Source organism: Oncorhynchus keta, chromosome 22, assembly GCF_023373465.1.
Source record: "Oncorhynchus keta strain PuntledgeMale-10-30-2019 chromosome 22, Oket_V2, whole genome shotgun sequence".
Taxonomy (NCBI): domain Eukaryota; kingdom Metazoa; phylum Chordata; class Actinopteri; order Salmoniformes; family Salmonidae; genus Oncorhynchus; species Oncorhynchus keta.
Window position 1 is genome coordinate 1,496,437 of NC_068442.1, and position 17,429 is coordinate 1,513,865.

General features: G+C 41.8%; 1 protein-coding gene and 1 long non-coding RNA gene across 4 annotated transcripts in view; both read right to left on the reverse strand.

Annotated features, from left to right (window-relative positions):
• Window positions 1-954: 954 nt before the first annotated feature.
• Window positions 955-17,429, reverse strand: part of LOC118400920 (cAMP-dependent protein kinase type II-beta regulatory subunit-like) — a 44,066-nt gene continuing 27,591 nt past the window's right edge. For 2 of the 3 annotated variants that reach the window (XM_052474648.1, XM_035797936.2), the window contains 9 exons: window positions 17,287-17,339; window positions 16,941-17,033; window positions 15,857-15,963; window positions 15,453-15,606; window positions 9,952-10,053; window positions 9,657-9,731; window positions 9,445-9,513; window positions 3,749-3,884; window positions 955-3,449 (listed from right to left, as the gene is read on the reverse strand). In XM_052474648.1, coding sequence (XP_052330608.1) covers window positions 3,313-3,449; window positions 3,749-3,884; window positions 9,445-9,513; window positions 9,657-9,731; window positions 9,952-10,053; window positions 15,453-15,606; window positions 15,857-15,963; window positions 16,941-17,033; window positions 17,287-17,339 — 926 coding nt within the window. In that variant the 3' untranslated portion in view covers window positions 955-3,312. The remainder of the gene's footprint in view (window positions 3,450-3,748; window positions 3,885-9,444; window positions 9,514-9,656; window positions 9,732-9,951; window positions 10,054-15,452; window positions 15,607-15,856; window positions 15,964-16,940; window positions 17,034-17,286; window positions 17,340-17,429) is intronic. The other variant, XM_035797937.2, reaches the window with a different exon arrangement.
• On the reverse strand, window positions 6,458-7,459 carry LOC127910570 (uncharacterized). The gene is made up of 2 exons (XR_008075258.1): window positions 7,401-7,459; window positions 6,458-7,105 (listed from the first exon to the last, which is right to left on the reverse strand). It is a non-coding gene; the product is annotated as an uncharacterized LOC127910570 (long non-coding RNA).

The window sequence follows — 17,429 nt, forward strand, 5'->3', positions numbered from 1 at the left end:
ACACAGACTACCCACCCCAACTCACGCCCTGACCAAACTAAAACAAAGACGTAACAAAGGAACTAAGGTCAGAACGTGACAATTTACCAATTTAATAACCAGACCTTCATACAAACTTGCTATGCTCAGTCTTGATGCACAACTGAACTTGCTGCTATATGCTGCCAGCACAACCACAAGCGAGCCACACTGGGCGGATACAGTTTTGCACCCTTCGATGCTCACCATTAGTTTTATACAATGTAATGTTAACATTTTTTTATACTTTTTAACATTTTTTTTTAAACATTTAAAAAAAAACTTTTTTACTTGATTTACTTGTGTGTCCCATTGAGAGTTTTATTTAGCAAGGGAGCCCTGCATATGACAAGTCCAGCAGCAATTAGACATTCATGTTTGAGACTAAAATACTTCAATTATGTATATTGGCCATTAACCAATATTGTCATCTTGAGTATAGTACCTAAAAGAAATGAGCGCAGCAGCTTCTTAATACAAAATTGTTCTTCATTGTAATGAAAAGTTAGATATAACCAACAATAGCCAATAATAATGGATTTCCTCAGATATATCCAGTTCTCAGTCTGTAGTGGACCTTCTTCACAAAATCAGCAGCACTGCCAGCACAAAGCGAGAGGGGAATTATACCATTAAAAAAACTATTAGTAAAATACCTCCTGTATAAGCCAAGTTAGACCTAACCGAATCACGAGAAAACAAAAAGATCGTTACTTGACAAATTGGAAAGAAATAATACAAAAACTGAGCAAACTGGAATGCTATTTGGCCGTAAACAGAGAGTACACAGTGGCAGAATACCTGGCCACTGTGACTGGCCCAAAATTAACAAAAGCTTTGACTATGTACAGACTCAGTGGGAACAGCCTTGCTATTGAGAGAGGCTGCCATATTAGAAACACATATTTCCTTCAGATTACACAGACCCACAAAGAATTGGAAAACAAATCACATTTTTATTAGGTGAAATACCACAGTGATCCATCACAGCAGCAATATTTGTGACCTGTTGCCACAAGAAAAGGGCAACCTGTGAATCACAAACACCATTGTAAATACAACCCATATTTATCCGTTTATTTATTTTCAGTTTTGTACTTCAACTATTTGCACATTGTTACAACACTGTACATAGCCATAATATAACATTTTAAATGTCTCTATTCCTTTGAAACTTTTGTAAATGTAATGTTACTGCTCATTTCTGATTGTTTATTTCATTTTTGTTTATTATCTGTTTCACTTGCTTTGGCAATGTAAACATATGTTTCTCATGCCAATAAAGCCCTTTGAATTGAGTTGAATTGAGAGACAGAGAGCGAGAGAGGCTGCTATTGAGAAAGCATGGGACCATTGTGCACGTTTTCCAAAAGTTACAGGTTGTTTGCAATTTATGTAGAGGTAGACAGCAATAAATACAATATAACTACGGCTGTGTACCAAATGGAACCCTATTCCCTATATAGTAGGAAATAGGGTGTCATTTGGACACATCTTATCAATGTCCTTGAAGTCATGGCTTAAAACTGCATATTATTATGTTTCACTGGCACACGAGAACAGTTGCATTTAATAATTAATGTTGTACATTTAAAATGAGAAACACAAGGAAATAAACTAGCTCATTAAAGACAATAATGGTTCAAATACCATATTACCGGTATGGTAACTAGTGTCTACTGCTGCAGCTTAGAGGATTCAAGAGCTCAAAGTTGGTCAGCCAACTGTATTTATATTCTTACAAAACTATGATTATTTTGTTGTGCAAATGTATGGCATTATTAACTGTTTCTTAAAGCACACAGTGAATAATGTATTACAGTTTGTTCACAGACATGTTCAGGGAGTTGAATCACATGTTTGAGGAGACACATTTGCTATGAAAAAAGGACTACTGCTTCCATAAGTAAATGTACATTCTCTGATGTAGAAAGAAGATCTCTTTTTCCCTTATTTTCTGATGACAAGATTGTTTGTTCCTTCCACCATGTTGAAACAAAGGGACCTAGTTCCCTTCTGTATCCTATTAAATGCATACGTCAACATGAGAATATCAAATTATTAACAAAAAAACTCTTAACTGTGAAATGCGATAATTACTGTGACGTTATGGTGACACCATCATAATCTAACAAGGATTTGAATGGCCTTTGTCACCTGATGAAATATGATATCAGAATATTTGAAAGGACCATTTATATATCATCTATAACGTTATAGTGATCATTATACAAACAGTGTCAAAATGTGATAAATTCAATAAAATGCACACTTGTAGAAAATCTAAGAGGAAAAAGTTGAGGACAGAACAAATTAACATTTACATTTTGGATTTAACACGGATCTTTCTTTCAATAAAAATATTACTCCCGGACAAAATCCTTTAAAACATACCATTGTGTCGTCTGGAATCAAACGTACACATTTTGTCTTACCCTATCTAAATCACTAATGGTAACATACTGTGTTTCACATTTTCTAAACGGAAAACAATACTACCCACTGGTTTCGGCAACTTTATTTGACACCCAGCGTCATTATGTCATAACAGCTGTAACACTGTCATGACACATATTTAGACCCGTTGTGACATATATTGCATTATTTTATGGCTGGTTATGACACCTACATAAGAGTGTTTAAAACCCACAAAACCTACCACACAAGGCAAAACATTCCATTTACACCATAGCTTACTTGTCAACAGTATGTTTATGTTATAGAACATTTTATGAAACTGATCATATTAAATTATCATTGTAACTGTCCACACATTTATGTCAGACATCCCTACCCAATGCTCTGTTGCTGATGACAGATGAATACAGGAGCAGATTTCAGGAGCAGGACGAGACACCCTCTTTTTGACTGATGACTGACATAAGGGCTTGTACGTGAGAGGCCTATCTTGCTTATATGATTATGATAGTCATAATGCTTCTTCACAGGGTCATAAAGAGTATTTTCTTAGTCCGATTAAAGTGACACAGGATGGGCATAATGCTTCATTACAGTGTCATAAAGTGCATTTTCTGCAATTTATTTCAAATATGACAGAGAGAAAAAAAAGGAAGCTTCTTGGCAGGGAAAAAACAAAAACATTCTTATGTAGGTGTTATAAACAGCCATAAAATAATGCAATATATGTCACAACAGGTGTAACTATATGGGTCATGACAGTATTATGACCATGTTATAACATGTTATGATGCTGGGTGTCAAGTAAGTGTTATCCTGGTTTTTCACATCTTCTTCATAGTGCATCTCACTTAGTCTTTTTTCCCTTTCTGGATTTCATAGTTTTTTTCCCTCAATGTCAGTGGTGCTATTTCCAAACAACGTGACCAGCTGATCTTCGTAATTTGCAATGTTTCTCTTCATGATGTCCATGCAGGGGCCCAGCAACCTCTCGAATGCCTGGACGTCCATAACTGGTAAACATAAGAGGAGAGGTGTCAGACACAGGAAGGGATAACTCTAAACAGATTACTTATATCCATTGTAGGTCCTGATCTGACAAAGATCCACATTGACAAAGAATAAGAACAGCCCATGATTGTGTTTGGAAACGTTATTAGCCCTTAAATCTTTATGTCTTCCATCCTTGTTTCTCCAATTCCTCTCAAACCGAATTGGATGAGACTCTAATGAGCTTTGAGAAAAATGTAGGACAAGGACGGAGGAGTATATAAGGATTTGAGACACAGCCCACAGAGTAAAGGCAGTATACCTAAACATTTAACACTTCCGACAGCAAAAGCTGAAGCAGCTCTGGGTTTGTTCGTGACCAAAGCCAGTTCTCCAAAGTACTGCCCTCTTGAGCACGTGGCTATATCGACCTCCTCATCCTCTTGGTCTTTTTTCGTCTAGAGAGAAGACATAAGAGAGTAACATAAACAACATAATATCCCACAAATGGCCTCCTGAGTGGCGCAGTGGTCTAAGGCACTGCATCGCAGTGCTAGAAGCGTAACTACAGACCCGGGTTCGATCCTGGGCTGTATCACAACCGGCCGTGATCGGGAGTCCCATAGGGCGGCGCACAATTGGCCCAGCATTGTCCGGGTTAGGGGAGGGTTTGGCCGGGGGGGGGTTACTTGGCTTATCTCACTCTAGCAACTCCTTGTAAGGGCCGGGTGCCTGCAGGCTGACCTCGGTCATCAGTTGAACGGTATTTCCCCGACACATTGGTGCGGCTGGCTTCAGGGTTAAGCGGGCAGGTGTTAAGTGGTCATTCTCTCTTTCTCCCCTTACCCATCTGTCTATCGCCTCCTTTGAATTTCATGCTGTCACAGTTACCAGCCCTTTCAAGCTTAACATCCTTATCATTTATCGCCCTCCAGGTCCCCTCGGAGAGTTCATCAATGAGCTTGATGTCTTGATAAGCTCCTTTCCTGAGGACGGCTCACCTCTCACAGTTCTGGGCGACTTTAACCTCCCCACGTCTACCTTTGACTCATTCCTCTCTGCCTCCTTCTTTCCACTCCTTTCCTCTTTTGACCTCACCCTCTCACCTTCCCCCTACTCACAAGGCAGGCAATACGCTCGACCTCATCTTTACTAGATGCTGTTCTTCCACTAACCTCATTGCAACTCCTCCAAGTCTCCGACCACTACCTTGTATCCTTTTCCCTCTCGCTCTCATCCAACACTTCCCACACTGCTCCTACTCGGATGGTATCGCGCCGTCCCAACCTTCGCTCTCTCTCCCCCCGCTACTCTCTCCTCTTCCATCCTATCATCTCTTCCCTCTGCTCAAACCTTCTCCAACCTATCTCCTGATTCTGCCTCCTCAACCCTCCTCTCCTCCCTTTCTGCATCCTTTGACTCTCTATGTCCCCTATCTTCCAGGCCGGCTCGGTCCTCCCCTCCCGCTCCGTGGCTCGACGACTCATTGCGAGCTCACAGAACAGGGCTCCGGGCAGCCGAGCGGAAATGGAGGAAAACTCGCCTCCCTGCGGACCTGGCATCCTTTCGCTCCCTCCTCTCTACATTTTCCTCCTCTGTCTCAGCTGCTAAGGCCACTTTCTACCACTCTAAATTCCAAGCATCTGCCTCTAACCCTAGGAAGCTCTTTGCCACCTTCTCCTCCCTCCTGAATCCTCCTCCCCACATTGACCTGGATTATTGACCTCTCCTTGCCCTGAGCCAGCCTGCTGTTCTGTAACTTTCAGTCTCTGCTCTGGATTACTGACCTCTGCCTGCCCTTTACCTGTAGTTTGCCTGTCCCCTGTTTTTGTCATAATTTATTTGTATTACTTTGGATTACTTTCTTGATCCAAATCAGTCAGGTTTCAAGACTAGTCATTCAACTGAGACTGCTCTTCTCTGTATCACGGAGGCGCTCCGCACTGCTAAAGCTAACTCTCTCTCCTCTGCTCTCATCCTTCTAGACCTATCGGCTGCCTTCGATACTGTGAACTATCAGATCCTCCTCTCCACCCTCTCCGAGTTGGGTATCTCCGGCGCGGCCCACGCTTGGATTGCGTCCTACCTGACAGGTCGCTCCTACCAGGTGGCGTGGCGAGAATCTGTCTCCTCACCACGCGCTCTCACCACTGGTGTCCCCCAGGGCTCTGTTCTAGGCCCTCTCCTATTCTCGCTATACACCAAGTCACTTGGCTCTGTCATAACCTCACATGGTCTCTCCTATCATTGCTATGCAGACGACACACAATTAATCTTCTCCTTTCCCCCTTCTGATGACCAGGTGGCGAATCGCATCTCTGCATGTCTGGCAGACATATCAGTGTGGATGACGGATCACCACCTCAAGCTGAACCTCGGCAAGACGGAGCTGCTCTTCCTCCCGGGGAAGGACTGCCCGTTCCATGATCTCGCCATCACGGTTGACAACTCCATTGTGTCCTCCTCCCAGAGCGCTAAGAACCTTGGCGTGATCCTGGACAACACCCTGTCGTTCTCAACTAACATCAAGGCGGTGGCCCGTTCCTGTAGGTTCATGCTCTACAACATCCGCAGAGTACGACCCTGCCTCACACAGGAAGCGGCGCAGGTCCTAATCCAGGCACTTGTCATCTCCCGTCTGGATTACTGCAACTCGCTGTTGGCTGGGCTCCTGCCTGTGCCATTAAACCCCTACAACTCATCCAGAACGCCGCAGCCCGTCTGGTGTTCAACCTTCCCAAGTTCTCTCACGTCACCCCGCTCCTCCGCTCTCTCCACTGGCTTCCAGTTGAAGCTCGCATCCGCTACAAGACCATGGTGCTTGCCTACGGAGCTGTGAGGGGAACGGCACCTCAGTACCTCCAGGCTCTGATCAGGCCCTACACCCAAACAAGGGCACTGCGTTCATCCACCTCTGGCCTGCTCGCCTCCCTACCACTGAGGAAGTACAGTTCCCGCTCAGCCCAGTCAAAACTGTTCGCTGCTCTGGCTCCCCAATGGTGGAACAAACTCCCTCACGACGCCATGACAGCAAATCAAATCAAATCAAATTTATTTATATAGCCCTTCGTACATCAGCTGATATCTCAAAGTGCTGTACAGAAACCCAGCCTAAAACCCCAAACAGCAAACAATGCAGGTGTAAAAGCACGGTGGCTAGGAAAAACTCCCTAGAAAGGCCAAAACCTAGGAAGAAACCTAGAGAGGAACCGGGCTATGTGGGGTGGCCAGTCCTCTTCTGGCTGTGCCGGGTAGAGATTATAACAGAACATGACCAAGATGTTCAAATGTTCATAAATGACCAGCATGGTCGAATAATAATAAGGCAGAACAGTTGAAACTGGAGCAGCAGCAGTCAGGTGGAATGGGGACAGCAAGGAGCCATCATGTCAGGTAGTCCTGGGGCACTGTCCTAGGGCTCAGGTCCTCCGAGAGAGAGAGAAAGAAAGAGAGAATTAGAGAGAGCATATGTGGGGTGGCCAGTCCTCTTTGGCTGTGCCGGGTGGAGATTATAACAGAACGTGGCCAAGATGTTCAAATGTTCATAAATGACTAGCATGGTTGAATAATAGTAAGGCAGAACAGTTGAAACTGGAGCAGGAGCATGGCCAGGTGGACTGGGGACAGCAAGGAGTCCTCATGTCTGGTAGTCCTGGGGCATGGTCCTAGGGCTCAGGTCCTCCGAGAGAGAGAAAGAAAGAGAGAAGGAGAGAATTAGAGAACGCACACTTAGATTCACACAGGACACCGAATAGGACAGGAGAAGTACTCCAGATATAACAAACTGACCCTAGCCCCCGACACAAACTACTGCAGCATAAATACTGGAGGCTGAGACAGGAGGGGTCAGGAGACACTGTGGCCCCATCCGAGGACACCCCGGACAGGGCCAAACAGGAAGGATATAACCCCACCCACTTTGCCAAAGCACAGCCCCCACACCACTAGAGGGATATCTTCAACCACCAACTTACCATCCTGAGACAAGGCCGAGTATAGCCCACAAAGATCTCCGCCACGGTACAACCCAAGGGGGGCAACCCAGACAGGCCGACCACAACAGTGAATCAACCCACCCAGGTGACGCACCCCCCAGGGACGGCACGAGAGAGCCCCAGCAAGCCAGTGACTCAGCCCCGTAACAGGGTTAGAGGCAGAGAATCCCAGTGGAAAGAGGGGAACCGGCCAGGCAGAGACAGCAAGGGCGGTTCGTTGCTCCAGAGCCTTTCCGTTCACCTTCCCACTCCTGGGCCAGACTACACTCAATCATATGACCCACTGAAGAGATGAGTCTTCAGTAAAGACTTAAAGGTTGAGACCGAGTTTGCGTCTCTGACATGGGTAGGCAGACCGTTCCATAAAAATGGAGCTCTATAGGAGAAAGCCCTGCCTCCAGCTGTTTGCTTAGAAATTCTAGGGACAATTAGGAGGCCTGCGTCTTGTGACCGTAGCGTACGTGTAGGTATGTACGGCAGGACCAAATCAGAGAGGTAGGTAGGAGCAAGCCCATGTAATGCTTTGTAGGTTAGCAGTAAAACCTTGAAATCAGCCCTTGCTTTGACAGGAAGCCAGTGTAGAGAGGCTAGCACTGGAGTAATATGATCAAAATTTTTTTGGTTCTAGTCAGGATTCTAGCAGCCGTATTTAGCACTAACTGAAGTTTATTTAGTGCTTTATCCGGGTAGCCGGAAAATAGAGCATTGCAGTAGTCTAACCTAGAAGTGACAAAAGCATGGATTAATTTTTCTGCATCATTTTTGGACAGAAAGTTTCTGATTTTTGCAATGTTACGTAGATGGAAAAAAGCTGTCCTCGAAATGGTCTTGATATGTTCTTCAAAAGAGAGATCAGGGTCCAGAGTAACGCCGAGGTCCTTCACAGTTTTATTTGAGACGACTGTACAACCATTAAGATTAATTGTCAGATTCAACAGAAGATCTCTTTGTTTCTTGGGACCTAGAACAAGCATCTCTGTTTTGTCCGAGTTTAATAGTAGAAAGTTTGCAGCCATCCACTTCCTTATGTCTGAAACACATGCTTCTAGCGAGGGCAATTTTGGGGCTTCACCATGTTTCATTGAAATGTACAGCTGTGTGTCATCCGCATAGCAGTGAAAGTTTACATTATGTTTTCGAATAACATCCCCAAGAGGTAAAATATATAGTGAAAACAATAGTGGTCCTAAAACAGAACCTTGAGGAACACCGAAATGTACAGTTGATTTGTCAGAGGACAAACCATTCACAGAGACAAACTGATATCTTTCCGACAGATAAGACCTAAACCAGGCCAGAACATGTCCGTGTAGACCAATTTGGGTTTCCAATCTCTCCAAAAGAATGTGGTGATCGATGGTATCAAAAGCAGCACTAAGGTCTAGGAGCACGAGGACAGATGCAGAGCCTCGGTCCGATGCCATTAAAATGTCATTTACCACCTTCACAAGTGCCGTCTCAGTGCTATGATGGGGTCTAAAACCAGACTGAAGCATTTCGTATACATTGTTTGTCTTCAGGAAGGCAGTGAGTTGCTGCGCAACAGCCTTCTCTAAAATCTTTGAGAGGAATGGAAGATTCGATACAGCGGAGTCAATCACCACCTTCCGGAGACACCTGAAACCCCACCTCTTTAAGGAATACCTAGGATAGGATAAAGTAATCCTTCTCACCCCCCTTAAAAGATTTAGATGCACTATTGTAAAGTGGTTGTTCCACTGGATGTCATAAGGTGAATGCACCAATTTGTAAGTCGCTCTGGATAAGAGCGTCTGCTAAATGACTTAAATGTAAATGTAAATGTTAAGAAGCGCGGTTTGGTGGGTCATGTTTCGGAGGATGCATGACTCGACCTTCACCTCACGAGCCTGTTGGGGAGCTGCAGCGATTGAGACAAGGTTGAAATTGGGGGTAAAATCCCCCACATAATTTTTATTTTATTTTAAATATCACACAAATCCATCTTAACTAAATTTCTATGTATGATACATTCAAATCTGTAATATCTTAGACACAAACTTACCCTGCTTCTTTTCATGGTGATTCTAACTTGACCAGATTCAACTATATAAAAACTATCTGCTAGATCACCCTGCAACAGATAATACATTACAGTATTTCAAATAGCAAATAAACAATACATTAGAATGAAAGAAATATTTGCAAGAAGTACAATTACCTGGGATGATCATATAGAATAGAATAGAATAGAATAGAACATGGAGAAAACAATACCTGAGAGATGATCTGCTCTTCATCGCTGAATGGTTTAGAAGACAGCACATCCACTACTTTCATTCTCTCTGAAAGCTGGGGATAACAGGGAGGGCAAACTTGGTTAAGACTGGTTTGCAGGGATGAGTTTGTTCTATACTTTAAAATACACATAATCTGAATGCTGGGGATAACAGGGCACACACTAATTGGATTGCAGGGACGTGTTTGTACTAATGTGAGAAAGAAAATGCACTTTGCGTTCACAAAAACATATTCTACTGATAAAGACAGAAACACAATAGATCTATTATACCTCTAGTGATGTAAGGAATGGAAGTGATTCAATGAACTCCTCATAAAGTCTTCTCTTCAACGCGTTGTTCTTCACAATGATCCTCCTGAATGTCAGACGATCCTGAAAACAGACACAGTTGTATATCTCAGTATGTCAGTATATCTCTAATCATTTATAATGGTAGGATGAAAACAACAAGTCATGTCGATGTCTGGCAATGGTGAATGATATAGTCAAGACAAACAGTCCACAATTCGGGATTGCTTTGTTCAGTGCAGTACTATTTCCAGTCCTATGATTCATTTTTCCTTTTATAGTCACTGTGTCCAACATAACATTTTCCAGCAGAGGGAGCTGCATCTCTAACCCAATGTCAAGATTTTCCCCAAAAAGCTGTAGAAGTGTCCTATTATTATATCAAGCTATTATCATCGGTTGGTTTATCCGTATCCCCATGAGCTTTTACCGAAGCAGCAGCTATTCTTCCTGGGGTCCACACAAAAACATAAAACACGACAAATAACAGAACACCGATACACTCATAGTCACATTAATCTATAATACAACAATATACAAACAATACAGCTAAATAATAATGTATGTGTAGATTGCGTGTTATAGAGTGTGATTATGTGTGGGTGGCAGGTAGCCTAGCAGTTAAGAGCGTTGTGCCAGTAACTGAAAGATTGCTGACTCGAATCCCTGAGCCAACTAGGTGAAAAATCTGTCAATGTGCCCTTGAGCAAGGCCCAAGTCGCTCTGGACAAGAGAGTAAGCTAAATGACTAGAATGTGAATGATTGTGTGTGTGTGTCATTTCACAGTCCCTATTGTGCCATGAGATGTTGTTTTATACATTTTTTATGGTAATTTTGCTCTTTGGTTGAGTAATTGGGATAGCTCTGTATAATACTGTGGTGGGTGATTCTTCAACCCGTTTTAATCATGGCAGTAACAAAGTGATTTAGAAAGCCATGATGCATCTGCAGCAATCGGCTATCATTCTGAAGACTAAGATGCTTAGTTTATGGCACAGTGTTTCAATTGAAATATATTTAACATTTGTGTCTGAATTTTGTACATTTTCACCCCAAATTGTCATTAACGAAATGCGTCCGGATTAAATTCTCTGGTCATTTGTTACAATTTTACTGACTTATTTGAATAAAAACACTAAATATGTTGCTGTAGTTTTTCCATAAATCATAAATGTTTTATACTAGTTGAAGTTTACATTAAACTATAATATTTATTATGTAAAAACACAATGCCTTTCTCATTACCGTAACATGTTTTTTGATTTGCTGTAAAAACACTAATACTTTTATTTTATGGGGTTGTATTCACCCATGATGGATCATCTAGAAGAGTAGTCCTTAGATGAGCACGTTCATTTAATTTCTTCACTTATATGTGGGAATGAGGATCTTATTCTCAAACACCCTCTTTACGACGCTTGACCTTCTCATTGCCGAAATGATTAAAGAGCTCAAATTGGGAAAAACTTAAGAGAACCATTACCTTACCAAAATGGAGGCATGAATGGGCCTCAGTGACGTGTTCAATTGTTCACTGACTCGTGACGGCTGTCTCCTATTACTTGCAGATTGAGCTAAAGCCCTTCTCATTACCATATAACTTTTCGTCTGTTTCGGTAATGAGAACCTTCATTTCGGTTACGATAATAAGCTAATTCTAATGTATAGTCAATGGGTGTGCTGTGCTGATAACTTAGATCTTTTACCAGGACCACTATTGTATAGATTATTTTGTAAAACACCAGTTATTTGATTAAGTAGAAGTTGTCAAAAAATATGCGTGTATAAACCCCATTTAATTGACTTAAAGCCACAATCTGGAGTTTGTGTTTCAGCAAAGAGCAACACCCCCACTTAAAGGAGGATATCCCCTATTTTTACATGTGTACCTGTTTGTTTCAGCATTTACCTGTACTGTTGTTTGATATCCCACATATATCGATTATAAGCATATCGTGTTATTCTATTTGCATATTGGATGCCATTAAATGTATAAATAGATCTAAAATACCTTAGAACAACACATATCCATGTCTTAATACACCAATGTTACCTGTAAAGACCTTGGAGAAATGTAAAAAATACATTTAAAAAGTAGCCTTTTAACTTTTGAAAATACATACACGTAATTACAGTATTTATACTTATGCTAAAATAAGGGGTATTTTAGTCAATTGCATTAAGATCAGTGATTTTAGTATTATACAAGTAATTTGAGGTTAGCAAATAACACAGTTTGATGTATTGGGTTACTGAATCTCTAATAGAGGCCAGGACAGTTTTTCAATGGCAATCTATGCAACACTCATTACCAAAACATGCATTTTCATCTATGAAAGCTGCTTTTCTTTACCATAATGCACCGATATTTAGGAAATATTCCGAAAAATAAAATGTATACTTTAGTAATTTTGACTTAATCTGATAGTGTGCCTTTTGTTCTTTATGTGTACATAAACATAACATGAATACACAAGTAATTATGACAAAAAAAAACTAGATTCAGAAAAGGTTATGTGTTGCTGTAATGAGATAAATTACAACATAAATGTGTATAATTAAATTTGTCATATATTTGTTTGCAGTGTTATGCTTAACTCAGGCCTTTTCAATCAGTGAGAAATGTTTTTTAAAAATGTATTCAAATTATGTTTATATCTTTTTTGGACTTGGGTAACGAGAATTTTTGCATGGGTAGTTTTGTGGTAAAATGCATAATATCTGATCAATAAACATAACAATAATTATTAATTAAATAGCTAAAGATCCTAATCTTAGTAATCCAAGAGGAATTATGGTTGAAAATGTGTTTCTTTTTTAAAACTATTATTTTGTCAAGTGCCAGTTTCTTGAGAATCACCCATGTGTTCCCGTAAATTCATTTTGGACTTGGGGACTGTGAAGAGACTCCTGGTGGCATGTCTTGTGGGGTGTGTCTGAGCTGAATGTTATTTAATTATGCAGAAAATCTGGAATTTTCATCACAGTAATATTTCTCATAAAAACTAAAAGAGAAGATGATAATCTCTTGTCAAACCTCAACCGAGAAAGACTGACATGCATGTTGTTGATGTTAGTTCTGTATGCAGCAAGGCATGCTGCTCTGTTTGAGCCAGATGCAGCGTTGCTTGGTATTTTCTGTTGCCGCACTTCACCATTTTACTGGACAGTAATCAATATTGGACAAGACCAGAGCCTGAACAACTAGTACAGTTGATTTTTGTGTAAAAAAAAAACGCAGAACAACTTTTTATAGACATACCCCTCCACATCTTCACAACTAATTTGTCAATATGACTTGACCATGATAATTGACCATCCAACGTTATACCTAGGAGTATAGCTTCCCCAACTTGCTCAATGGTCACACCCTTTATGTACAACTCCAGTTGAGTTTTACAGCTTAGAGAATGTTTTTAACCAAATACAATGCTATTATGAATTACCCATTCTAATTTTCCCAAGTACTCAATGCCATGGTCTGGTAGCATTTGGGGTTTATCACCTGTACAAGGACTCAAGTGCTGCTAATGTACAGAGTGTAATCCTTACAGCTCAGAGAGGAAAGATTCTTGGAAGCTCTTTGTACAAAACATGGCTTTTCCCTCACTGAGCTTTCTCAGATGTTTATCGATAGCTTAATTACATACAGTGCATTCGGTAAGTATTCAGACCCCTTGACTTTTTCCACATTTTGTTACATTACAACCTTATTCTAAAATTGATTAAATTATTTTTTCCCTATTCAATCTACACAGAATACCCCATAATGAAAAAAGTGAAAACAGGTTTTTAGACATTTGTACAACTGTACAAACAAATGTGTATGTTATGTATCTTATTTACATAAGTATTCAGACCCTTTGCTGTGAGACTTGAAATTGAGCTCAGGTGCATCCTGTATCCATTGATCATCGTTGAGATGTTTCTAGAACTTGATTGGAGTTCACATGTGGTAACTAAATTGATTGTACATGATTTGGAAAGGCACACACCTACAGTATCTATATAAGGTCTTACTGTTGACAGTGCATGTCAGAGCAAAAACCAAGCCGTGAGTTCGAAGGAATTGTCTGTAGAGTTCCGAAACAGGATTGTGTCGAGGCACAGATCTGGGGAAGGATACCAAAATATGTCTGCAGCATTGAAGTTCCCCAAGAACACAGTGGCCTCCATCACTCTTAAATGGAACTTTTCCTAGAGCTGGATGGCCACCCGGCCATACTGAGCAACCGGGGGAGAAGGGCATTGGTCCGCGAGGTGACCAGGATCCCAATGGTCACTCTGAGTTCCTCTGTGGAGATAGGAGAACCTTCCAGTAGGACAACCATCTCTGCAGCACTCTACTAATCAGGTCTTTCACTGAGGAAATGGGAAAAGGGGATACCTAGTCAGTTGTAGAACTCAATGCCTTCAGCTGAAATGTGTATTCCGCATATGCCTTAATCGACATCCACGTCTTCGGCACCCGGGGAACAGTGGGTTAACTGCCTTGTTCAGGAGTGGCCAGACTCCTCAGTGAAAGGCACATGACAGCCCACTTGGAGTCAAAAGTCACCTAAAGACTCAGACCATGCAAAACAAGATTCTCTGGTCTGATGAAACCAAGATTGAATTCTGGTCTGAATGCCAAGTGTCACGTCTGGAGGAAACCTGGCACCATCCCTATGGTGAAGCATGGTGGAGGCAACATCATGCTGTGTGGATGTTTTTCAACGGCAGGGACTGGGAGACTAGTCAGGGTTGAAAGAAAAATGAACGGAGCAAAGTACAGAGAGATCCTTGATGAAAACCTGCTCCAGAGCGCTCAGGACCTCAGACTGGGGTGAAGGTTCACCTTCCAACAGGACCATGACCCTAAGCACGCCGCCAAGACAACGCAGGAGTGGCCCAGCCAGATCCCGGACATGAACCCGATCAAACATCTCTGGATAGACCTGAAAATAGCCATGCAGCGACACTCCCCATCCAACCTGACAGAGCTTGAGAGGATTTGCAGAGAAGAATGGAAGTTCGAACAATTACAGGAGTGCCAAGCTTGTAACGTAATAACCAAGAAGATTTGAGGCTGTAATCACTGCCAAAGGTGCTTCAACAAAGTATGAGTAAAGGCTCTGAATACATATGTAAATGGATTATTTCAGTTATTTCGTTTTTATTTCTAAAAACCTGTTTTTGCTTTGTCATTACGGGTATTGTGTGTAGATTGATGAGGGAAACAAATATTTAATCCATTTTAGAATAAGGCGTAACGTAACAAAATGTGGAAAAAGTCAAGGGGTCTGAAACTTTGCACCACCTTACAGGCATTTTGTCCATGTGATTGATGCAAAATTGACGACTGAGCCATGCTGACAATGACCGTTTCCCAGAAAACTGCCAGACAACTGCTACCGCATCATACAATATGCACTGTACAGTACTGTCGGTTACGGCATGTACTATGAGGAACAGTTTAGGGGGCAGAAAATAATTCACTCACCAAGCACCAGAGAGCTCCGGGCGAGGTGGCTATGATGGTAGCAGCCCTGGGGGTGTTGTACATCAGGGCCAGCTCTCCAAAGCTCCCCCGGTTATCATAGGCTCCCACAATCTTCTCAATGCCATCAACCCTCATGCAGATATCAAATATCCCTCTGAGAGAGGGGGGGAGAGAGGACGAGATTTAGAGAGCACAATTTGGATCATATAATAGTCCTTTCAAGACAAATACAGTGATTAACTGAAATGAAACTATTGCCAAATATACTATGATGTATGGGAGGAACATTTGGGGAGTAACCCCGAAAGGTTGTCAGTCCAACAGTTTAACCATTACGCCAAGAAGTTCAAACCTCTTGATGAGGTTGTTAGGTGTTAAGGTTACTATAGTATGTCAGGGTTTACCTTTCTATGACATAGAAGTTATCCCCATCGTCATCTTGATCTATGATGTGCTCTCCTACCTCAAAGAACTTCTCAAACATGGCATCAAGTACTTGGGAAAATTGTTCCTGTGGTGTGAGATAACAAACAATAAATACAAATACAGACTGAAACAAACACCTGAGGAGTATATCAAACTAGCAGTCTATTCAAATAGAAAACATTGTAGGCCCTAGGCTACACATGACTCATTACACATTGCACAGCATCATACATACAGTACGTAGGATACATGAATATTTCAACTTGATTCCTCGCTACACGTTGTTACAGTACTTTTAAACATAATTGGCAAAACAATCCCACAGTGTCATGTATTGTCATGTATTGTCATGTATTGTCATGTCTTGTCCCTGTGCTTTCTCTTCTCTTCGTTTCCCCCTGCTGGTCGTATTAGGTTACTTTCTCTCTCTCTATCTCTCTCTCTCTCTATCGTTCCGTTCCTGCTCCCAGCTGTTCCTCATTCTCCTAACGACCTTGTTTACTCTCTCACACCTGTCCCCTCTTTTGCCCTCTGATTAAGTCTCTATTTCTCTCTCTGTTTCTGCTTCTGTCCTTGTCGGATTCTTGTTTGCTTTGCCCTTGTTCCGTCCTGTCGTATTCTGCCTCTTCATCAGATACTGCGTGTGAGCAGGTGTCTCTATCCTTTACGACCCACGCCTACCCGAAGGGACCTGCAGTCTGTTGCCGCTAGCCCTGCAATTCTCCTCTACTACTAGAAGGGGGACTCTCCTGTAAAGATAGAGGATTTATGTTTTCCCTGTTTGGACATCTCCTGTAAAGATTGAGGATTTATGTTTTCCCTGTTTGGACATTAAAAGACTCTGTTTCTGTTAAATCGCTTTTGGGTCCTCACTCACCTGCATATAACACACAGTGCATCGGGCCATGGCACAAAGCTACTGGCCCCAGGCTACACTCTGTTCTCTTTTCTGCTTATAGCGTGTGTGCGTGTGTAATGAACCATAGCAGATAGTGAATGGAGGGAAAGGGAGACCCACTACAGTACGACGAGGGACTAAAAATATAACATTCTTCATCTTACCGGGTCCAGGTTTTTAAACAGGAGGATATCTCTGCAGGCCTCCTGTAGTCTTTGCCTCTGCTCGTCTGTTTTAGGGTGGGTCACCTGGGAAAGCTATTGTTATATGGAAAGTTATTGACAAAGATATTTTGAAACAACACGTCTTTTGTCCTTCACATACAATTATCTGTATACTCCACACACTAATACCAATACTCATCTAGTACAACATCCTTTAGAAAACATAGCTGACATTTAGCTTGTCATCATTTTTTATCTCCAGAGTTCATTTCTTCAACAGTTCCTCTGTAGTCTCTGTAATAGTTTCATGTACAGTACCAATTTTTGAAATGCAGGGCCATCTTACCCTCTGCTCTTTGTCCTCCTCGTCTTCATCAGGGTTGAATGCCTCGGCACACACTGTATGATAGAAGAGGTTATTGAAAGTTACTGCAAGACATTCACATTCACTGAAAATACAATATGCTGACCAGAAACACACATTCTGTT